A 24,155-nucleotide genomic window follows, 5' to 3' on the forward strand; every position below is an offset into this window, starting at 1 on the left:
TGGGAGTGTCTGGGAGGTACATTTTGTATGCAGTGGAGTTATTTCACATGCATGTAAGACACAAGTTGAAATTGGGTTGGTATTTCTGACTTTCTCTCCCTTCTCTCTCAATCTGAAACATTCTGGAAGGTGTCTATGAGCCTCACACATAAGAATCTTGCTGCTCTAGTGTGAGTCTAATGTGCAGAGATAAGTTGTTTGCTGCAACGTGTCCCCTTACCAGAAGCCAACTCCTTCAAAGAAACTATCAATCAGCTCAATGCTGGAGGGAAACTGGCTTTTATACTGTCCCTTATGGGGATTCAAGACATTTTCAAGGGTAGTTCTGATGACTTGACTGTTGGATATTGTCCCTTGCTCAGAACTCTTGAGTTAGATGCTACTACACAAGCTGTTCCTTTGCTGAAAATATGCTCCTTTAGCAGGTTCTGCCTGTCTCCAGAGGGTCCCACGGAAGGAGCTGTGGAAGTAGAGCCTGGCTTTAAGGTTAAACTATAGCTAGAACAGCTTGCTGTATGGCCAAGCACTGAGGCAGTCTCAAACAGCTGACCTGAGTTCTTGGGAGTTTGTCCTTCAAGCACAAGAAGGAGAGTCATGACAGGAATCTAAGAGTATAAAACTGCCACCCCCACTGCCTGGCTTGGCCAGCCCTGGGACTCACTTAGACTGGTGGATGAGAGTGGCAGGCAGTGACCAGAGGCTTACCTGACAGGGTGGAGCTGCTGATGGTGCTGGCTGGGGTGGTGACCTCAGGTTCCTCCTGAGCACACTCTTCAGGAGGAAGGGCTGGCTTCCCAGGCTCCTCATGAGGGTCTCCAGGACAGGGAGTGGCTTCATCTTGTTCTCCCTCTGCTGAAATTGCCAGTTTGGGAAGTAGACCAGAACTGAGTTTATGTCTGTTGCTTTCAGTATCTGAAGAGTTGGATGTCGATAACTGTTGCCTTAATTATAAACAAAAACAAAGTCAAATACACCAGGAAATTGTGTTAAAGGTAAATTTTGGAATGAATCATGTGGAAATGGAACTTGGACAAGCCTAATGAAGACATGTGTCATATGGTGGTACTTAAGGTGTGTACCCAGAGCACCCCATTGGCATGTCCAGGGAACTTACTAGAAACACACAGGACCCATCCCAAGACCTTCTAGATCAGAGGCTCTGGGTTGGGCCCAGCCATCTGTGTTTAAGCAGGGCCCCAGGTGATTCTGATGTTTACTAGGGTTTAAGAACCATTGCCCTAACAGCCACTATTAAAAGAGTACTTAGGAGGCATCTCACATACACTTCAGAATATTCCGAACTCCAGCTTAACGTTTCCGTGGATGGCAAGGTTGTGCTTTTGGTTTTGTCCCCAGAGTCTTCTTTTTCTTCTCCTGAATTCTGAGTTATTCGATCTATACTGCTAAAGACCTGGAAGGAAAATAATCAGTGCCTGTTAATATCTTCTAGAAAGAGCTTGTCAAAAGCCAAAAACCCAAAAACCAAACAAACAAAAAACCCCAGAAGTCTTGGGAGAAAAACTCAGAGTATGATTAAAGTGTGAACTGGGACCAGGTATTAGGAAAGCACTTGTAAGGTTGTTTACTTGAATCCTGAGATGAAGTATCAAGAGTGAGTGTGTGTGTGTGTTTGGGGAGCTACAAATTCACTCCCCTCTCTCTCCATATCTCATGGACTTTGTATCTGCAAACAAAATACTTAGATGCATTGGGGTTTCTAAGTCCTCAGGATCAATACGCCGCCTCTTGGATTACTTTTTAACCATGAAGTCAATGAGAAAATAAAATAACAGAGAAAAAAATGGTATACTGGCTACTAGTCAGGGGTAGGAAAAAGAAAAATGAATTGGAATTGAGTGTGATGAGAAGAATAGATAATCTGTTTTGAGATTGGGTGGGGATGAGAAGATCGCTTGGGAGGAGGGTTTCAGTACATACTTGGTGCTAAGAACCAGACTTATTTGTCTTATAAATCATATACACAGGCAGCTTCCTATGTTGCTACTGAGATTCCTGAAGAGGTTCAGGGGTTAGGCAAATCTAAGTTTCAGCCCATTTTTCTTCTCCTTGTTTTTTTTTTTTTTTCTTTTCCCAGTATTGGGGATTGAACCCAGGGCTTCACACAAGCCAGAAAAATATTTTGCCACTGAGCTATTCCTCCAGCTTTTCTTTTTTTTTTTTTTTTAAATTTTTTATTTTGAGACAGGGTTTTGGGAAATTTCCAAGGCTGGCTTGGAACTTAAGATTCTCCCCTGCCTCAGCCTCCTAAGTAGCTGGGATTATAGGCATGCATCATGGAGCCAAGTAGTCTCAGCCCATTTTTTAATCTTTCCTGTAAAACAAGGGTGCTGGGAGCCCAGAGCTGGGAGCAAGCCCCACTGCCTCATATTTGGCTATTCTCATGGGTACCACCATGACACCGCTACAATCTACCAGGACACAGAGGAAAAGAATAGGCTTAGAGACAGGAGACAGGAAAAAGAAAAAACCTTCCAAGGCAAAGAAGTAAATAGTATTTGGGGTGGTCTTTGTGGGCCACAGAACAGATCAAGCTCTAAGCACTCATTTAGAGTTAGCAAAGCCTTTGTATTGGCTCTGGGACTGACTTACCACCACCCTCTCTTGGGAAATCTCTCCCTCTGTCATTGCCACCACTACAGAGAGGGTAGTGCTGGCCAATTTGCAGGTACACTCTAGGTAATCATTTAGAAAAAGCTATAGAGCACTTCCAAATCATGAAATGCTACAAAAAAGCTAAACAATAATCATGTAAAGTGCCATGGCAACAGAAAATATGTAGCAACTGAAAGTGGCAAGAGAGAGAGTAGGGTGCTGGGCAGGTCTATTTCCATTTTTTCCTAGGACCCTACCCTGTCTCAAAACTTGTTTTTGTTTTTTTTTTTTTTTTAATATTAACACTGTTAGTAAAAAGGCATCTTTATATCAAGCATCTCCAAAATTCTAGCCTGATTCCTACTGCCTTTTCAATTTGACTTATAGTCTCTACTCCTGGTAGGCATACTGGTAAGTCACACTGGGTAGACAGCCACAGAGATGAGTACTTGGGGCAAGTCTATGCCTCCAAAAGAACGTTTTTTAATTGGTGGGGAGAGAAAGATACTACCACACTAGGGTAGGGCCTGCTGACACCATCATGACAAGGTCATCTTCCCTAAACAAAAGGAATTTAAGTCCGGGAGATGTCAAACCCCAAAAGGGGCATGTGGTTCTCCGATTCAGTCCAGCTATATAGGGTCCCAAGTACTGGCCACAGGGAGCTTCTCCCAGAGACTGTATTTGATGCCCAATTTTACTTACTTTTGAAAACCTGTGTGAACATGAGGAGAACTGCCTTATCTCCACATTAAAATCTTCATCATTAGTATCATCTTCTTCTTCAGTTTCCATATGATGATACTTCTCTGACCGAGCTGCAGAGAAATGTTTAGGAACAGTTCCAATTACTCAAAATGTCTGCTTTCAATTTAGCTAATTATGAATCTTTGTATCAAAGCAACATTGTGTTTAAGAACTTGTAGGTATGAGATTGGAAGGCTCAATAACAGAGATGATTTTTTTTTTTTTTACAAAATAAAGGCCAAACAGTGTCTTATGTCGGATAATACACATACTATCAAAATAACTTGTGTCATCCTCAGATTCCAGTTGGGGAATAAATTCTGCCTTCTGTCTCAGCAAACTGTTCCAGTCTAAAGAACGGAAGAAGCGATGCTGCTTGACTTCGTATGCACCACCTGGAAGAGAAGAGGGTGGAGACAGAGCAAAGTGGTAAACTATCCTCCAAGTCGAGGTCTTAACAGCTGAAACATTAACTGGCAGAGAAGTAAAGCCATCATGGAAATCACACTTGTTCATTCTACAACCAAAACTCGAAAAAAAAAAATGTTCTATAATTTATCAGCAGGAGATCAGATTTTGCTAACAGCAGTGGCTATGGCAGTTTTTCTTTGTTAATTTTTCCATGACTTCTTCCATTTTTCAAAGGTTAATGATGTGGCCACTTAAAAACACATTATGCTGAACCTGGGGATGTGGACGCATGTTGGCCCAAAGCAGGCTTACTCATTACAAACCCAAAATTCTAACAAGGTGCAAAATGTACTCACATCAATATTTCCTCTGGGGTAAGGTTAATAATGATGAATTTTCCCTAAATACTATATAATGGTTACCATTCAATTTTATTGGATTGCTCATTAACATATGTAGGCATTAGATTCTGTGGCTTAGATTCTTAAGTAAGGAACTTACAAACCTGTTTGATGGATTTATAATGCATCCAATAAAAATGAATCACGATTCCTAAGGGTTTTTTTTTTTTTGGGGGGGGGGTAGTATACCAGGGATTGAACTCAGGGGCACTCAACCACTGAGCCACATTCCCAGTCCTATTTTTTATTTTATTTAGAGACAGGGTCTCACTGAGTTGGCTTAGTGCCTTGCCACTGCTGAGGCTGGCTTTGAACTCGCGATCCTCCTGCCTCAGCCTCCCAAGCTGCTGGGATTACAGGCAAGCACCACTGCAACCATCGATTCCTAAGTTTTAAGCTCCTTTTTGCCAAGTCAGCATGATAGCACAATGTGAGATATTTTTAATTCAGTTCATGATTTTCAATAGTGATTTTGAAATGCAGGCTCATATAATATACTAACACTATGACCATATCAAGAGAAGAGGGTACAAATTATAAAATCATAGCGCAGGAATCCAAACTGCCTCCAGCACACAAAGTTGATGAGAGATTTCTCAAAAGAGCAATACTAGGGTCTACTCAGACTCTCTGCCTCTAGTTGGAATATAAAAGCTTCTTCCTTGTGGAGTCACACAGGCATCTCATCCTGTCCTCTGAGGGATACAAAAGAAACAGAATAGGAAATGGAAGTGGTATGGAAATTGGGCTGTGAGTCCCTTGAGAGAAGGGGTGCTGTGGCTCTGTCCTTCTAGCACAAGGCACAGTTTTGACTCTCGCTTGAAACCCGGGAAGGAGAAACCGGTGCTCCAGAAACAACTTCAGAGAGAGAAAAGTAAACCAATCGAAATCATCCCAAAGAGGGGAAAAGACCTTCTTCTTTAGAAAGCACTGGATTGGAATCTTCATCTGAGTTTCTATCCAGGTGTTTTCCATATTTCTAGCTACATCCTGAAATCTGAGGTTAATGACAGCAGCAAGCAATAGCATCAGTAGTTAATGTCTTGTGGGTCGACTTTGTGCCAAGTATTGCAATGCATTCTGTAGGTATCTTGTTTCCCTTAATTAAATCATTAGAAATAACCACACAAAGGAGGAATTATCAACTCCATTTTTAGATGGGAAAACTAAGGAAAAGCAACAAAGCACATTGGGCTGAGATCCCTTCCGAGGGTAAGGAGGAGGGGCTAAACCTAGCTCTGTCTGCAACACCCAGGGCAAGTCTCAGTGTCTCAGTCCCACCCACATAAGAGAAGGCTTGCATACGTTGCCTCCACACCACCACCTCTCCTGCCTCAATCTGAAATGGATTCACAAATTCCAGTACCTGGGAGCGCAGCCAATTCATTCGACTGTTCTACAGTACCTCCTCACATCCCACTCCAGTCCCTTGTAACATTCTGGCTGTTATCTCACCCCAATCCATAGCTCCGAACAGCTGCCAGTGACATTTTCTTCCAGGGCTCTTTTACTTGGAGAAGCAGAATACAAAGTCATGAGGGCTTTTTCCCTATCCAACTCCCCTACTGTGTTGACAACAAGGGGTGAACAGAGTCAAGCCCTGATGACATGCATCTCTGCACTCTCAGCCCTGCCAGGCTTCTACTGTACCATAATGACTAGCATTTCAGCTGCTGTTGGTGGGAATGTATCACTGGCACACCTCTGACATTCTGGGATGCTCTACTTCACCCAGAGAAACAGTGTATCCAAGGTCAACAGCTACATGGCACTTCCAGAACATACCAGTGCCCTGCCTACCACACTCTTGGACCCAAGCTGATGAAAACCTCCACTTCCCTCTTTGGACTATGACAAACTGATCTTCCCCAGGGAATCAGTCCACTGAGGATCCAGTTCACATTTCTCATCCTTTGGCCTTTGAGCCTCCCTGAGAAGGAGTGGGTCCTGTTTCTCATACATTTATGGAGAGATGAGGAAGAAAAGAATTAAAGAAATAAACTGGGGGAAAATGATCTGCTAAACTGTTCGAAAAAGTATAGGTGATGGCTTTATGAGATATATGCAAATAACTCAAGCAATGGTAGCTCTCAATGTAAGAATTCACCATGAAGGGAAGAGAAGGGAAGTGGAAGTTATTTCTTGATTTCCTGTTATACATGAGTTCAATGTACTAGATATCCTCATGAACATTTTTCTATTTACAACTCACAATAATCCTATGAGGTGTAGAGTGTGCCCATTTTCATAGACTAGGAAACTAAGACTCAGAGCAATAAAGAAACTGCTTGAGATCTCATAGCTGGCACATGGGAACCACCGGCACTCAGTCATGTCTGAGCAACTCTGAGATCCAGTGAGCCAGGCTGCCACTCAATTCTCTGTGAGTTCAAGAGCATAGTTCAAGGAGGGCGAGGTCCCAGACTGCAAGTTATGCTTTGGCACCAACATTCTCCCTCGAGTTTTCTCTTTTCATGGAATTTTCTTAAACATCCATTATGTTCTTCACACCCTTTTTCTCAGCCTCTCTAGTCTCTCGGGCAAATGTGCATTCGCACATTTTCACGGTGCATTATTTTGCCCGTTAAATATGCATTAAATACAAAATGCTGTCATTGGAAGCTGCGTGGCAGGCCTGTAGGATCCTCAGCCTCATTCTCCAGGCCCTACTGGGACCTGTCATGTTGGACCTGCCTGATTGGCAATCACTTCTTGACAATGCAAAGAGCTTGGACAGGGTCTTTTCAGCGTCTCTTTTATGCTTTTGCTAGGGGATTTCTCCCTCAAGCTGTCAAAGATTAAAAAGACTGAAAGCAGCAACCAGAAAATGTGCAGAGAAATAGCTTGCAGCATATGATGTACATACGTGGGTATGCTGACCACCATCACAGCCCTGTCTTATTAAGTCAAGTCCAATCAAGAATCCAGGTATTCTTGGAGGAGGGAAAAGGGCAGAATATCAAATACAAAACTCTTTAAACTGATACTTGAACATTGGAGGAATAGGGACTCTTGAGTGTGCTTTAGAAAGGATGTGCCCACTGAAATATATTTGCAGTCAGATCTTAGGAGGATATTTCTCTAAGTCAGCTGAGCTGGACATCTGAATAGATATTTGTATTATCACAAAGAAATCTTAAAATGTCATTGCTTCTCATATTTGGTTTGAGTAAAACTCACTCCTCAAAACTGTGCCCCATACATAGTCTTGACACCAATTCTTTGATGGATACTGATGTCTCTTGAACCATAAAGCACATCTGACTGCAGGCCACAGAAGGTAGAAAATAATGACTTTGCTAGTTACTTTGGACAAATGGAAAAACAAATAGGGCGGGAGGAAATATAAAGTTGGAGTTCAGCGGACTCAAAGGTAGGGATGACACCACCTTGTATGTTTCATATGTGCAAAAGGAAAGCATGAATTCAATGACAAGCAAAAAATTCAAAGTGGCACCAGTAGTATTAGACCCAGTTCTAACAGCCTTACCTGGATGACCACTTTTACCCTCATTTATCCTGTGAGGTGTTATTACTAAAACCTCCTTTTCACAGATGAGAAAACAATGAACAGAAAGGCAAGTAACTTGCCCATGGTCACAGAGTTGAGATTTAAACTCAGGTAATCTGACTCCAGAGCTTGTGCCCTTAACCTTGATTTACATTGTTTCCCAAGTTAAAGTCCACTCATCTACTGAAAAGAGCAGAGGCACCTGGAGCTCCAGTTAAAAGGCTCAGCTCAAAAACTTCCTATGAAGCCCTGATTTTAAACCTTCTTCAATTCTCTAATGTAGTTTTTGCAAATTTTCTGTGTAAAGGGCAAAGCAGTAAACATTTTAGTCTTTGTGGGCCACAGAGTCTGCTCATGATCACTCGATTCTGCCATTTTAGAATGAAAGCAGCTACAGAGAACATGTTGAATGAATGGCTTTGTTGTGCTTCAATAAAACTTTACTTACAAAAATAGGCAGTGGACCAAATTTGGTCTATAGGCTAAATAGTTTGCTAACCTCTACTCTATGTATTATCATAAACTTTAGCTACCCAGCATTCCAATCACAAGTCAATGGGAATCTGAGGGTGAATGTGGAGAATAGTATAAATATTTGGAACTATTGCAAATGATCTTTGTCTTAAAAAAATGGGGGAGAGATTTACTTTTTGTCTTTTCTGATATTTCTATTAAAATGTGGTAGATATGAAACATTTTCTAGTAAATAATCCATATCAAGCCAACCACTTATTCTGATGAAAATTATGGATACTGGCTAGCACATGTGCATTTAGATTTAATATTTTAGTCTCATAAGGCAAATGCACATGCTTAGGCAAACTGGGATCTCTAAAAGTCTGTCTATTCAGAATACATGGAAGAAAAGGAAGCAGAAAACTGACAGCAGAACAGTTAAGAAAAACAATCAGCAAGAAACAAACCTATCTACTTCATCTTGAATAGCTGTGGCTTTTAATCTCCTTGAATCATGGCGCTGATCACCATGATATGACAGCATGGTTCAACCCCAGGCCCTCTTTCCAATAATTAGTTTGAGTAATGATAACCCCTTTCAAAGCCTGTGGATAGCAACCTGCTGGGTCAAATCTTTATGTGAATATATATTTTTTTAAAAAGTTCCACATATCTAATTCTCTATTTCAAATTACTTAAGATGTATGCTTTTTAGGACAGAAGAGTTGCATATATCCTTGAGATTTACTTATTGAAACAAATAAGAATTTCTGTTTTGCAAAACATGAAAACAAAACAAGAAAAAAATGACCCTAATGATGTCTACACTGGTCTTAATCAGAAAACAAAATGCCAAACAATGTTGCTATAATGTAGTCATGTAACACATCAACTAATAGATGTTGCCTATACAAAAGCAAAACACAAAGGCCTCGGATTGATTCACAAATGCATTATTTCTTGCATATTGACAAAAATCAAAACACATGAGCTCTAACCTGTACCCAGCCTTTCCAGAGGATTCTGCCTGAGAAGCAGAGTGATTAGATCCTGGGCATCTGGTGGTGGGGCCTCATCCTTCTCAGGCCAATTGATTTCATCTGGAAAAAAGAAAAGTAGTTAATAACTATTTCTCAAAGGGTGGTCCAGGTCCCAACAGCATGGACTCACATACATATTTGCTGGAAATGCTCATCTCAGGCCCTGCTCCAGAGCTACTGAAAGGAGAATTGCATTTTAAAATCTTTGGTTAACTCCTCTACAGAGTCAACTGCGAGCAGCATTATTTTACAAGAAACAAATAGCACAGCTTTCCACATGATACGATGAAACTATTTCAATAAGCAGTATCTTTGGCAGAATTGGCTCCCACAAGTTGTGCCCTCTGGTTATTAAGAGGACTCAAATATGAAAAATTGTGGTATATATGTGTATTAAGAATTGTAATGCAAAAAAAAAAAAAAGAGGACTCAATATTAAGAAAACCTCCAAAATGCCTGTGCTTCACGTGCCCACCTACTGGGGATCATCCAAAAGTATGATTTTCTCTCTTACTATCCTCAACTAAAAATTTGGCCACAACCACAGAGCTCTTTGATTCCAAGATGCAAAAAGTTATCTTGCAAAAAATATTTATAGAGACAAAGGAAAGGTCAAAATACTAAGACTGAAGAACAAGAGTAATACCCAAAGTAATCTTAATAATGGAAGTGTTTAAAATCTGTCATAAATATTAGAATATGTTCTCACTCTAAAGGAGTTTGCCTGAAGATAGGTGTGCGTGCCTGTGCGTATGTTAATGCAATAAAAACATGAGTTATTTCTGTGTGTGCCTGCCTCTAGCTTCCTCTGCTGCGGTTTAAATCTGATTTGGAAAATAAAACATGAATATGCATCTGAGCCGTAAGGCATCAAGAACAAAGCCAGCATTTGCTGCTTGTGTTAATTAAACAGTTGATTCCCCTTGCCACTCAGGCCTTGGTATGTCAGAAAACAGTCTAGTTATAAATCCATAAATAGCTCAGACATTGTATAAAGGAGTTGTACACTGCAGGCAACTCAGAAATCTACTTTGTTAAAGTTTACAAATATGCCTGGCTTGCAAAGTCAATGTTAGAAAATATTGTTGTGATTAAGGGGCTCCTCATCTGCAAAGTAAATTTTTCCCATATTTCCATTGCTGGCCTATGTAAACACAGTCCAAAAAAGACTGGAGGTGGCTGATAGAGATGTCAGTGATGCCTGACAAACTTCCAGGAAGAGAGGTCTTTTTGATCTATGCTTTGGGAAAATGTATAATATCAGCAGGTAGGGTAGTGATAGATCCTATTTAATTATAATTTAGCTTTGCCACAAGCCGCATAACAATAGTGAGGGTCAGCTTGCAGGCTAAGATCTAAAGGTTATTGAATTTTAAATGAAAGATGAACAGCTGTTGCAGAAATAACATTACACCATAACAACTACCAATGAAATCATTAACAATCTGTGGATTCAATTTGCTTCCTTCCCATTCTCATTATTTATTATTTGGTAGATATTTGTTTTGGGGTTTATTACATTTTTGTTAATTTCTTCATTGTGCCATTAGCCATTTTTTTCCCATTTATGTAAATGGTATCCGAATTAACCTTTCCTTCCCTGGTGCAAGTTTTCTATTATGGAAAGGAAGACCAGATGATATTTAAACCATTTGTAAATCCCACACCAATTTCTTAGGTTAAAAGAAAAAAAAAAGAAAAAGAAAAAAGGCACACAATAAAAGTTGGGTACATCACTAGCACATTTTCAAATTCCATGTTAACAAAACTTTCTCAGATCAGTTTTCAACACATACTACTCTCTCGAGATTACAAAAGTCAGTTATGTGCTATGATGAACAAGTTCTTTTAATTTGTTGGCTCAACTGTTTGATAAAGGTTAATATTTTAGTAGTAAAAACTGTGGCACTTTACACATTTACATTGAATAGCTGCTTCCCAATAGTGACTTAAAGATAACTCCTGATGATATTTACCACTGATGACTTGTCCAAATAGCTCTTCTGGAGTATCCCCAAAGAATGGCACACATCCAACCAGAAATTCATAGAGGATTATCCCCATGGCCCACCAGTCCACTGGCTTCCCATAGCCCTGCCTCAGAATCACTTCTGGGGCGATGTATTCAGGTGTGCCACAGACCTGAAAGATTATTGCAATATTAGGATAACTGGAATATTAGACACGAATTAAAATGAACAAGATGACTATGAATTGTTTTATCTAGAGTGTACCAGCTTAGCTACATGGAAACATATGGACTAAGACCTTAAAAATAGCAATCATGACACTAAGGCAAATTATCACTTTAATCCAAAGAAGAATAGTTTAAAATTCTACTTGAATTCAGTTTCAAATTGAGAATCTGACCCTGTTTGGTCATTTTACCTATTTTGCCAAATTAAAAACATTTCCAATCCTTAAATCAAAATAGCAATGCATTTTTAATGTCATAATCAGGGAGAGTTTTAATACTTGTAACTCTGAACTGATTCATACCATGGTATTTCATAAAGGCATGATGGTTGAGATGTGTTTACCTTAAGTAACTTTACAATGAACAGATTGTGGGCACTTGGTAATGAGGCATGCTTAAAGGGAAATGGGCCATGGCTTGGATTTTAAAACCCGTGATTGTACAATGCATCATGAGTTTCAAGAGTACTCTACTGAGACTCCTGATTCCTTACAAAAACAGTTTTCCATTTGTCTCTCTCATACTCTCACTTGTGTGCAATTAGATCATTCGTCTTGCTAATAGACCATAATGCTGGGGGAGGAATTGTGGAAGGAGCGGACAGTTCAAAGAGGCCCAGGGAGACAAATGGGAGCAATTTGCACTTTATTAAACGTAAGGCTTATACAGACATCTAAACCACCAGCACTAATGTGAAGACAGTATACACAAGCAGATTTCATTGGCAATACCGTACTTTATATTTCTCCACTGCATGGAATAGCATGCGAGCTTACCTGTTTATCCAGGAACTCTCGAGCATCCTTCTCAATATGACCCTCATAAAGATTGGTAGTCATGCTCATTAGTCCCACCTTAGATAAACCAAAATCTGTCAGCTTTATGTGCCCCATGGAGGTGACCAACAAGCTATGAAGCAAAAGGACACAGAGAACAACAATCACTTTGAAGCTGTTTCCGTGTTTTTAGTTTCCCTTATTCCCTCGTCAATTTGTAAGACTCTCGCATATGTATCAGTATCAACATTATTATCCAACCTGGCCTGGAAAGAGACGTAGTCACATAAAGCTGTCAAATACTTGCCCCTAGTGGCAGAGAACAATTCACAGGGTGGGGCCCAAGACAAGGCAAACCTGATAATCTACTTGGAGGACAGTTTTTACGACACTGTGAAACTTAGACAAATTCAACTATGGAAGTTTGACTCCTTTCCAGTTTCAGAATAAGAGAGTAGAAAGGGCTATCAGTAATTTTATATCATACATCAGGAATTAAGATAAGCAACTCATCTGTGATTCAAGTGAAACAGATTAAAAACACTTGGATGGAAAAATGTATTGTTTCAGATTTCCACTTCCAGCTCTTATTTAAATTTGTATTCATTAACCACAAAACCTATATTTCTTATTTTACATGCAAGGAATTTGCAATTGAATATATTTAAAATTTTTAATTTTAATTCAAAAGAAAATATTTAAATAGTATATATAGTATTAAATAAACAAATCACTAAAGGAATAAAAGAATTAAAAAAACTACTGGAAGGAAATATAGCAAAATTCTAATTGTTTTATTTGGTAATACTATGCTAAAATTTTTTCTTCTTTTTTCCTCTGTGTTTTCCAAATTTTCTGGAATGAGGATGAGTCCATTTTATCATAATTTTTTCAAAACAATACCTTTTTAACATGTAATTTTTTTTAATCATTTCAATCAGTGGAGAAAACATGAAATATTTAATAAATAGCATCAAGATGAATAGGTAGTTATTTGGGGAAAGTACTCTATTTCAAATCAGATACCAAAATGAATTTCACATAAATTAAAAATTAATAAACAAAGTTTAAGTAAAATGGAATATCAAGTAAATTATTTTAAAATGGGATGGATTACCTAAGTATGATATCAAATGCAGAAACTATCATGATAGTTTCTTTCAAAGTTTACATCACAAAGAAAAACACTTTAAAAAAATTCACTCTGGGTTTAATCTTTTCCTCCTATCTCTTATAAGTTATTATTATAATGCTGGCATTATAGCTTTTAAAAATTACATAAAATCGCCACATATGCTGTTAAAATAACTCAGTTTGAACATTATGGAGGAATTTAAAAATGTACAAGTAGCATTAAAACATTTTGTATACATTAGAAAACAATTGATATTTGTAAAAGGACATGTGTTTCATCAGTGTACATACTTATCTGGTTTCAAATCCCTGTGTACAATCCCATAATTATGTAGATATTCCAAGGCCAAGACAGTCTCAGCAAAGTACATCCTGGCCATATCAACAGGGAGAGGACCCATGTTTTTCATTAAGGTAGCACAGTCTCCCCCTATTAAACAAAGGGAAAAGATTTAGTAGGTACAGTGTCAACTAGGATTAACAAAGACCAACCGTTTCTTTAGCTTTCAGAATTTCAAAGCAGAACCACATTTGTAAGACACCCCATTCATAGTGGAGACTGTGTAAAGTAATCATGTTCTTAATTAAGAAGTGGAAAAAATAAAGATTTAAGATGCAGGATTTAACAGAGCAGGCTTGGCTATGAAGTAAAACTGTATTTTGAAGAACTGCTAGCATGACGTCAGGATTATGGTAACAATTTAAAATGTCAGTGTAAAACATGGATTTTGGAAATGGGCTACATGAGTCTTAATTCTAACTCTGCTCTTAAGGCTGAGCTCTTAAGCAAACCAGTCAGGGTAGTCTTGATTCCTTCATCTACAACATCGGGATAGTAATAGGGTGGAATTTTTATGAGGATTGCAACAATCTAATAATCTGGAATACTGCCCAACAATATTAGTTATTGTTGTTGTTAAAATAACCACAACAATGGTTAAGAAAGCAAAGCACTGGTGCTGGAGAGGGTGATGGGTGGAAGTCAGGCAAGCCTGGCTTTTGTCCTCAAGCACCCAGTATCCAGTAGTCTCCCTTTCTTGGACTTTGTTTCATTCACCTGCAAAATGAAAAGGTTTAGCTAAAGGATATTTACTGTTTCCTTGAGTTTTATAGTTTTGCTAATCTGTTCAAACAACAAGGGCTTAAACTCGATGCTCTGAAAATTGTTGTGGCCTTTACTGATCTATTCATTTTATTCACTTTATGTCAACAAGTCATGGCCACTCAAGATCTCAGAAATTTAATGGGGGAAAAGATGGAAATAAGGATATTTAGAGTATTTAAAAGGCAGACCACAAACCACTTTTAGAAGGAAGAAAAAAAGCTGAAACTCAGGAAGACTGGCTGGCTTTTCCTGGCTGTCTCTCTTTTCTCCTAACTCATTTTTAATTTCACAACATATCCTGAAGAAGATATACTTTTAATTCATTTAAGAAGAACAATAGTAGTGAACACTTTTGTGATGTGTGATAAAAATACATGGGAAAAATCCCATGGCCTATATTCACACTTTAATGACCAACTGAGGGGAGGTAGTTAAGATTGAAAGCTATTTAAAAAGAAAAACAACCTTTTTCCAAATAGCACTAATTTTCCCATTGTTATAGTAGAGGAGGCACTTTACAAGCAATTATCAGAAGATAATGACTGGGAATACAGCCATCTCATTGCCTGGCTTCAGTTCCTACGTGGCTATAACTGTTATGCAGCACAAACACAGCTTCCACAACACAAATGAAGGAGGGACTTCTGGGTACAGGTGCCGTTTCTCTGAGACAGATTTACCTTCCACGTATTCCATGACCATGCACAAGTGGCGCCTTGTTTCAAAGGAGCAATACATGCTCACAACAAAGGGGTTTTCTGCAAAGGTTAGGATGTCACGTTCCACAAAGGCCTGCTGGATCTGGTTTCGAAGGATGAGGTTCTGTTTATTAATCTTCTTCATGGCAAACCTCTGCCGGGACTCCTTATGTCGAACAAAGTAGACTGCCCTAAAAAGGACCACAAGTGTTGGAGTTCACAGGAAGAAAGAAGGTAAGGACATCTTAGGGATCCACTAAGCCTGCAATCATTGACTTAAGTTCATTCAGCTCTATACATATACTATACTGGAAACTGGGAACATCCCCAAATTCCAGGACCCATCCCTTGGCTAGATTTATTTTTTTTTTCTAAATTTTTTTTTCAATAAAGGTCATATATACAGCATTAAATTCACTGTCATTACTGAAAAAAGGAGCTGGGCAGTCCCCAGAGGGAGCCAATTTACAAAAGCTAGCTGATGTTTTCAGTTTTTCCACAAACAAAACAAAATCCAATATCTAAGTTAGAACTGGGAAGAATTAACAAAATTACATATAGATCACAAACTAGATACTTTCTAGCATTAGACATATGTTAGGCACTTTTGCTTGACTAAAGCAATAATTTTCTAAATAATACCCTTGGGATCTGCAAAAAGGACCATAGCTTCTGAGAGTATCTGGTTTCCAATTGAGAGTAATTTACTTCCCACAAAATTTCCAGATAAATAAGTGGGTAAGCGGTTATATGAGGCCGTTCTGTGACAAAGGGTAGCATATTTTCTTACTATGGACATCAGCATATGCTACCCATAAGTCTGTTTCAACAGAAAATGCATGTTTTTAACAGAACCATGGACAGCCAGGTAACTTCGTTCCTGCTCCCTCTAATCCCTGGCCAGGGTGTTAGGAAACTTGACTGTACAATGACCAGACCAGTCTGCACTTGAAATCTGCCTGAACTCTAATCCCAATGCTCTCTACAGCAAGACAGTGACCTCTTGGAGATAAGGTAGAGAAGGAAATAATTAGGAGGAGGAGAAGCCTTAGAGCCCCATCAGGATAAGAGTAGCAACAAGGACCATGTCCTGACTGGGCTCCATTCCTCACGACTTTTCCCTTGCTTGCCATCATCACTAGAGCACAGCTTTAAATTCTTCAGGAAGGCAGTGATCAAATAGATAATTGACTTACAGTTATCAACTTTTAGAAGGTGTGTAATGAGTTACATCCTGCGACCAAATGCAGTTATCAAATAAGAAATAGTTTACAAAAAAAGGCTATTAATCAGTAAAGAATATCTTGTGGCAATCCTTCCAAAACAAGAGGTTATATGATCTGAGATGCTCTGAACACTGTTATTCACTGTGCCTAAACAATGACTGCAAGGAGGACCAGGGCGTCCTGGGCCCTGCTGAACCACTATTATCCAGCTGAATCACTAGTGTAATTCTCAAGTATATTCAAAAGCCCAGTTTAATTAACGTAACATCTTTCTTGTACATGTTCAGCATTAGTTTTTCTTTCAAGTATATATCTCTTTGTCTTTTCATTGTATTCATTTTTTTTCCTCTGCTCCCAAAATCACTTATTTATGTCATCTGTCTCTAAGCATTTGGAAGGGCTTTATTCCTCTTATTCCCCTCTCTCTCCATTTCTTGGGTTTCTAGTTTTTCCTTTACCGTGGAATAAAAATCTCTCTTAACTGCCCTCCACAGAATCAACACACTGAATAAACCTGGTGCTGGTTATTCCCATTCTAAACAAAAGTAATGTGGGATCCATCCCCCTGGGCGTCCATTACTTTCCTCAGGGACTAGCAATCCTTCCAGCATGTGCAAACCAAACACCCCTGCTCCCCCAGGCTGGGTCTATACATCCCATCCCATCCTGTTTGCTGGCTGGACTTGATATCAAAACTAACTAACTTAAATATTTAAACCAGTGTAATGTGATGTGACAATAAGAAGCTCTGTTATATATATATATATATGTATATATATATATATATATAGAAATGTTTTAGAAAGTTTTGACACAAATTACTATATAAAATTCCTATTGATTTATAGGAGGTGAGATTTCCAAAAATTGAAAACATCAAAAGCATCTAGACTGCTACATTCAGAATGATTCAAGTTCTTGTACTTAAAAAGAAGCTAAAATTTGGGGCTGGGATTGTGGCTCAGTGGTAGAGCGCTTGTCTAGCATGTGTGAGGCATTGGGTTTGATTCTCAGCACTGCATATAAATAGATAAAATAAAATTCCATTGACAACTAAAAAATATTTTTTTAAAAAGAAGCTATAATTTGGGGCTGGGGTTGTGGCTCAGTGGTACAGCATTTGCCTAGCACATGTGAGGTGCTGGGTTTGATCCTCAGCACCACATAAAAATAAATAAATAAAATAAAGATGTTTTGTCCAATTACATCTAATATATATATATGATTTGAAACTTGGCTGTTTTGAGAAGTCTGGCATCTAAAGACCAGTAAATTCATATGTATTTCGGTTAAATTAAAATGTTTAAGGTACATTTTTAAAAGAACTTTCTACTTTAACCAACTTTTTAATGAACTTAACTAACTAGTAATTCTCTGTGCATCAGATAAAGGGACTTTACTGTATTTTTCTTTTTCCAGTTTCCAATTAGATAAAATCAGAAGTCTATAATTTAAGCTGCTTCTAATCTGATGATGGTAGAAGGATTTCAAGACAGATCACAAAGGAGTAGAGAAATTAACTAGCTCATTGCTTAAATATAAGCACTGAGAAACAAATAATTGTCATGAAAAGGGATTTCTGAAATAGGGAATATACTTTTAAAGTAAAATTAAGAATGCAAAATGTTAAAAAGGAAAAGCCAGTACCTTTTTATTGTTTGCCTCTTTCTAAGTGTTAATTAGAATGCACTTGGTTTTCTACTTCTTCCTTTAATAGACCCCTAGATATATATTCTGATTTTCACATTTAGACTATCACAAGGTAGCCATTCTTATTTTTAATCAAGGATCACCAAGTCTTACATAAATAGTTGTTCTGCAATATTTTCTAAGAACAATAGGAAGGACAGGAAGAATGGAATTGTATAGGACTGCATGAAAAAAATAAGATGCCCCAGGCCCAAGTTGACTAGGATCTTGACTAGCTCTCTTTGTGGTACTGTATAAGTAGTGCTTTAATCTGTAGTTTCAGATTTTCGATTTATAAATAATCTGATTTGACTGTCAATCTGTAGTCTCAGGTTTTCAGTTCATAAAATTAGGAGGTTGGCAAGACCTCCAAATTAGAATTTGCTATAACTGTTTTTTTTTGGTATGTTTTATGTTCTTGGTTTTTTCCTTTGTACTCCTTTGGGAATGTTATTCTTCATGCTAGAATTTGTTTAATTGGTAATAATTGTTTTCTTTCACATACACCTTTCCTCCTATAGGTCAAAGTTCTAGACCTACCTGAGCCATTAAAGAGTAAGAGATTGAAAAAGAGAGGAGAGAGCAGGAGAGAGCAAGAAACAGAGAGGGACAGCAGACAGCAAACTACCTAATGCCTAAACATTACACCGAGCAGATATGGCTTCATGTTTCTCTGTTTCCTGTCCCTAGGGGTTGTTTTGTTTGAAAAGGCTTCTTCCACCAACATCCTTGTGAAATAGCAAAATCCAAGGGAGGGAGATGATGTGGAGTGGAAGGGAAACCAGGGACTCCTGTTCTCAGGAGTTAAGCTTCTCTCTATCCAGGCAGGACGGGGGTGTAAAATGGGGTAGAGAGAAATGGACTCTGAAGCTGACAGGACCTAGAGCCAAATGAATGCATCCTATTTGGAGTGTGAATGTCCTAATGTGTATAAAATTATACATGGATCAGAGAGCCCACTATATGAGACTGGGTCTGTGAATCTGCTTGTGGGAATGAGGGGGCAAGTGTTAGAGGAAAGCAGTGAGGAAAGGCAAGGGGGAGTGTGCAGCAGAGGGACATGGGTCAGCTTGCACACGTGTCTCCCTGGTAAACATCCTGGCCCCAAATAATGACAGAGTAACGGGCATCAAGGTTAGAAAGAAAGGCAAAGCGGTGAAGAAATGAAGTGCCTTTTAAATTTAGTGTTTTCTCTTTTGAATCAATTTTATTCTTTCTTTTTCAAAACATTTTGAAGTTATAACTTAAAAATCCAGGACGTACTTGATAGAAGGAGGAGGACCCACTATACCCCAGTTAAGATAGCTAAAAGTTTTAACAAAAGATAATTAAGGGAGAGTCCTGCTTGGAATGCCAGGCTATGTGACCATGTCTCTGAGCCTCTCTTTCCCCACATTCAAGTGGAAATAAGATCAACTGCCACCTGAGGCTCTGGTGAGGAGAGCACATAGATTTAAAAACAAAAACAAACAAACAAACAAAAAAACTAATACTGTGCCTGGCACACAAACATGGGCCTCTACAAAGTGCTAAGCTGCACAAAGGGATGCTTTACCTCGAGCCAAGCATAAGAAACATGTTAAATAGAGGAAAAAAATGAGATGTTATCAAATTTGAATTATCATACACATGGTCACCAGGTATGCCAGGAAAACCATGATGTGTGTTTAGCATGAAAAGCAGAAGCCCCTTCCTAATGAGATGTTGGTTCCCAGTACCACTGATTTTTGAGAAGCCAGGGAACCAATGGCCTTCTGAGCCACTGATGTGAGTGGTGAAACAATTCACAGAAAACTAAGACAGCCTCTTAAAGCCCAGGTCTCCCAGCTGTGCAGGAATCCATTCAACCAGTTCACATCAGCCTGCAGTCCACATCATGACTGGCTGAACTGATAGAAGTCGCGCCATTCAAATTTCAAATTAAAAATAATCAAAACATAGAGGAAACCTGTCAGAAATGTAATGAGAGATTAAATCTGAGAAAAGCAAAAGAGAAAAAAAAAATTTTGGCTGATTGGCTGAGGCGCCGACAGGCAGCTTGTAAGCCCATTAATGACTTGGCCTGCATCCTGGGTGTTTACTGATTCACAGCTTGTTTAACTTCTTGTATATTCCCAGCCATTCCCTAAAGTGTGATATACCTCATCTACTATACAGTGGTTTAATTGCACTACAAATGAATTTACTCAACCAATTAGAACTCCAAATACTGTTAAGATATATGCCCAAGTTTTACAAAAGCAGAGTTTCTTAGACCATTTTATTCCAGAATTCTACTACCAAGAGAATTTAGCAATTCTCAAGCCCATGTGCCCATTAAGTCAGTGAGCATACTTCTCCCTAAAGAAGGAAGATCTCCTCATCTCATGTCCAAAAGTAGAAAGAACTGAAAATCAAATAGTAATAAACAAACAAAACCCACGAATGACTTCCTGCTAGGACAACACTGCTATGTAGAAAAGTTTCACTAGGGTCCTTAAAAAAATATTGCAAAAATATAACACCAGAAAGCTTTTATGAGCCACATCAGGATATATGCCATTTGACATAATCCTGAAAACAAACTGGTGAAGCATAGAAAGATCTCACAAATATTTAAGTTCTTCACTGAGTTAATGGTGTGGAAAATATTAGAGGTGAAAAAAATAGTAGGGAGAAATATCCCTTGTGGCACAACAAAAATCGCTTTATCTCATCTGCTCTTATGTGTGATAAATGGCAATAAACGTCTCTGGGATTATTTATTGCTCTCCATATACAGATGGAATTGGGATTAATACTTAATTAAACTAGAATTCTCAGGCTGTCTAAAATGGATCAGGTTACTAATGTGCACTAATTGCCCTTCCAAACTATCACTAATTCAGAAGATCGTGTGACCATTTACCCACCCCCACCATGCCCTAGGCAGGAAACTGTGTGTCTATAAAAATGAATCAAGGAACTGGAAGAGAGAAATTCAAAGCTTCCCCCCACAAGGAAATGGTTAATGTTTAAGGAGATGGAAATGCATATGATCATTACATATGCAATGATGTATCACAGTGTACCCTATAAATGTGTACAATTATTTGTCAATTAAAAATTTATTGTAAAAAAATAAAACCTATTTTATATGTTATCAGAGGGTACAATAATAAAGGAAAAGAAAAGTGACAAGAATTTAGTGTCTACTAGGGGACTAAAATGTATTATTCAAAAGCAAATCCTGTAGCACATTTGTGTCAATCTAGAAAATACATCTCCACAAAAGTGGATCGGGGAAGGAGCAGCACTAATGTGATTAGACTATAGGATAGGGTTCAATTCTTAAGATCCTGGTGTACTACAAAGATGAACAGAAATGTGTTGCTCTAAATTTTCAAAGTCTTATTTAAATACTTTCCTGACACAGCTGACTATTCTTCAGATAGAAATGCAGGCTAATTCTCAAGTTAACAGTGCTATATATAAAATTGTGTATGTGTGTGTATGTGTGTGTGTGCACGTATACATACACATACAAGAACTGGGCATTTTGATCCCAAAAGGGGAGACTGAAGGAGTGGAAACAGGAATACATAAAACTTTTATTTTATAAAATTTTTCTCTTCAGCCCTCTAAAGAATCCCTAGGTCACTTGCTATGTTTTCTGTTGGGGTAATCAATAGAAAATGATTCTGGCTACACATCATACCCATGAAGGAAAGAGCCGAAATCTCAAGTATTACATCTACATGTGAGAATAAATATATTAGTAGGGGGTGTTAAAATACAATAGCTTCTCTTGAATTACTCACCCATAGGCTCCATTACTAATCAATTTAATTGTTTCAAAATCACTTTCTCGAGGTTTCCTTCGAAGTTTCAGGGAAGCATTAGAGCTCTGTGGAACAAAGAAGGAAGTTAAGAAAATAGTTCAGAATTTGGGAAAATTATTTTAATGGCAAAATAGATAATAACTGAATTAATTCTGTGTTTTTCAGGGGCTGAAGTGCAGTATTCTAGCTAAAGGAACCTGGAACATCTCTAAAGATCAGTCTTCCCCAGAGGTACCCACCTTACAGGGGCTCAGTTGCTTTTAATCACACCCACATTTCCAAAAGAGAAAGGCACCAAGCTTTCTGAAAATTCCCCATTTTATTTTATTTACTTTCCCTCTATAAACTCTCCTCATCGTAACCTCATTCTAGTCTTAGGACATTTTGAGATTTAAGTCCAAAATACCAAACCTTCCTTCAGATTTCAGTGTGCCAGAAAAGAGGTCCCTGGGGCTGGTGGAGGACATGGCCTCTCTGACCCTCACTGGGGTGTGACCTTTTCATTGCTGTGGCAATCTTTCTTGTTTGGGAAAACTCTTAGGTGACAAACAGCACACCTAGGTGTAGAATGCCTGACTTTCTTTACCTCCATACCAGAAATCTGAGTTGGGTTAGATCCCAATGTTCTAAAATGACGGCTTTCTAAATGTTTAGCTCAAAGGAAAGGGTTAAACATGGTGCTTTTACAAAAACTCCTCTGTGCTCCATTTACCTAAGCAGGGAAAGGGTGTTACCAGCCTCTCTGCTGCTCTCTGCAGAGTCCAGAATCCACCCCGCCTCCCTGGGTTGGAAAGTACCCACGACTCTGAAGTGTGTCCATTCTTCCCAGTCACTGCTGGTTTGCTGAGGCCATCAGTCATCCCCTCATCTTGGGAGGACTTGGGCGCCCAGCCTCCCACTCTCCTCTCTGCTCCAGTTCTCTCACCATCCTGAGTGGCTTCAGTGTCTAGGCAGGTAATACAACCAACCCCTGCCCTCAGGGTTACTTAACCTCCCCAGTTCAGCCATCTCTTTTCTCTACCTCCCCCTAGTGTCTGGCCACAGGACACCACCTGCCATTGTAGAAAACAATTTGAGACTGGGACCACACCCTGTTCAACCACTCCCACTATGGCTGCTTCTTCACAGTGGTGGGCTCTATACAAGGCCACCTAGTTCCATTAACTCCTCCCCACCTAGAGAATTCCTTTATGTCCATGTTGGCTCCTAAGTCACTTGAACGTCCACCAGAAGCTCTCCCTCCCAGTGCTAGAAGATAGCAGATATCCAATTGAGGGTCTGTTGGTTCTTCTTGGATGCTATCAAGGAACTCTAATCTCAATATCAAAATTACATGTTATGATGATAATAAAACAACTATCATTTATTTAGTACTTATAAAACAACTACCATTTATTTAGTACTTACTGTGTAATACTTTCCTAACCATTTTAATGGTATATCTCATTTAATCTTTCATAATCTCTTATATCTTTTAAGATGGGAAAGCTTTAAAGATGGGGAAACAGAGACACAAAGAACCTTCCAGCCCACCCCAACACACACACCTAGTAAGAGGTAGAACCAGTTTTCAAATCCAGAACCTGGGTTCTCAGACCCCAAGCTACACAGCCTGTTTCTGCTTTCCTGATCATCCCAACCTGCTTCCTCCTGTTTTCCCTGCTGGTGTTTATTATTGAGAAGAATGACACCAGCCACCAGGACTCCTGGCCACTGTAACCATCTCTTTTTTTTTTTTGATATTTATTTATTTTAATTGTAGTTTGACATAATACCTTTGTTTTATTTATTTATTTTTATGTGGTGCTGAGGACCGAACCCAAGGCCCTGCGTGTGCTAGGTGAGTGCTCTACCGCTGAGCCACAATCCCAGCCCCTATACCTGTCTCTTAACAGACTTTCCCATGGTCACTGTGCTGCTCCCTACACCCCACTGCTTTCTTTGTATCAAGCCACGACTCTGATTGGGTCAGCTCCCTATTTATTCCTTCCACTTCCATGTACAAACAACACTCCTCTAAAGCTCAGTCACTTCCCATTGTTCTTAAAAACAAAACAAAACAAAATATAAACCTGACAAATGTGAGAAGTAGGGACCTGTGAGTCCAGGCTTCACCCAGGCTCTCTGGTCTCCAAGGTCTCCCTTGCTCTTAGCGCTTAGATGGAACTTGCATCCAGATTGTGTCCACTGCCCCTTATATTAATAATTGCTTACATTTTAGCTCAAGTGCCACGTCCTCAGGAAATCTCTGGAGCATTCTAAATAAAGGCAAATCTCTTTATGGTATATTCTAGTAGACATGCTCTTTTTTGTCTCTGTAGATCTTATTTTATCAGTACTATCTTTTGTGT

The 24,155-nt window shown here is 38.9% G+C and overlaps 1 protein-coding gene and 1 long non-coding RNA gene across 17 annotated transcripts in view; one reads left to right on the forward strand and one right to left on the reverse strand.

Moving 5' to 3' along the window:
• The window catches only part of LOC125617699, a 97,859-nt gene that overhangs the window by 46,622 nt on the left and 27,082 nt on the right, over positions 1-24,155 (forward strand). Inside the window, exon 2 of the long non-coding RNA XR_007348773.1 lies at positions 3,660-3,789. This is a non-coding gene — a long non-coding RNA (uncharacterized LOC125617699). The remainder of the gene's footprint in view (positions 1-3,659; positions 3,790-24,155) is intronic.
• The window catches only part of Mast4 (microtubule associated serine/threonine kinase family member 4), a 555,412-nt gene that overhangs the window by 24,355 nt on the left and 506,902 nt on the right, over positions 1-24,155 (reverse strand). For all 16 annotated transcript variants that reach the window (XM_048806078.1, XM_048806082.1, XM_048806083.1 and 13 more), the window contains 10 exons: positions 21,784-21,869; positions 15,072-15,280; positions 13,578-13,716; positions 12,153-12,285; positions 11,156-11,321; positions 9,138-9,239; positions 3,633-3,755; positions 3,319-3,431; positions 1,284-1,411; positions 706-941 (listed from right to left, as the gene is read on the reverse strand). In XM_048806078.1, coding sequence (XP_048662035.1) covers positions 706-941; positions 1,284-1,411; positions 3,319-3,431; positions 3,633-3,755; positions 9,138-9,239; positions 11,156-11,321; positions 12,153-12,285; positions 13,578-13,716; positions 15,072-15,280; positions 21,784-21,869 — 1,435 coding nt within the window. The remainder of the gene's footprint in view (positions 1-705; positions 942-1,283; positions 1,412-3,318; positions 3,432-3,632; positions 3,756-9,137; positions 9,240-11,155; positions 11,322-12,152; positions 12,286-13,577; positions 13,717-15,071; positions 15,281-21,783; positions 21,870-24,155) is intronic.

Source organism: Marmota marmota, unplaced genomic scaffold, assembly GCF_001458135.2.
Source record: "Marmota marmota marmota unplaced genomic scaffold, marMar, whole genome shotgun sequence".
Lineage (NCBI taxonomy): Eukaryota > Metazoa > Chordata > Mammalia > Rodentia > Sciuridae > Marmota > Marmota marmota.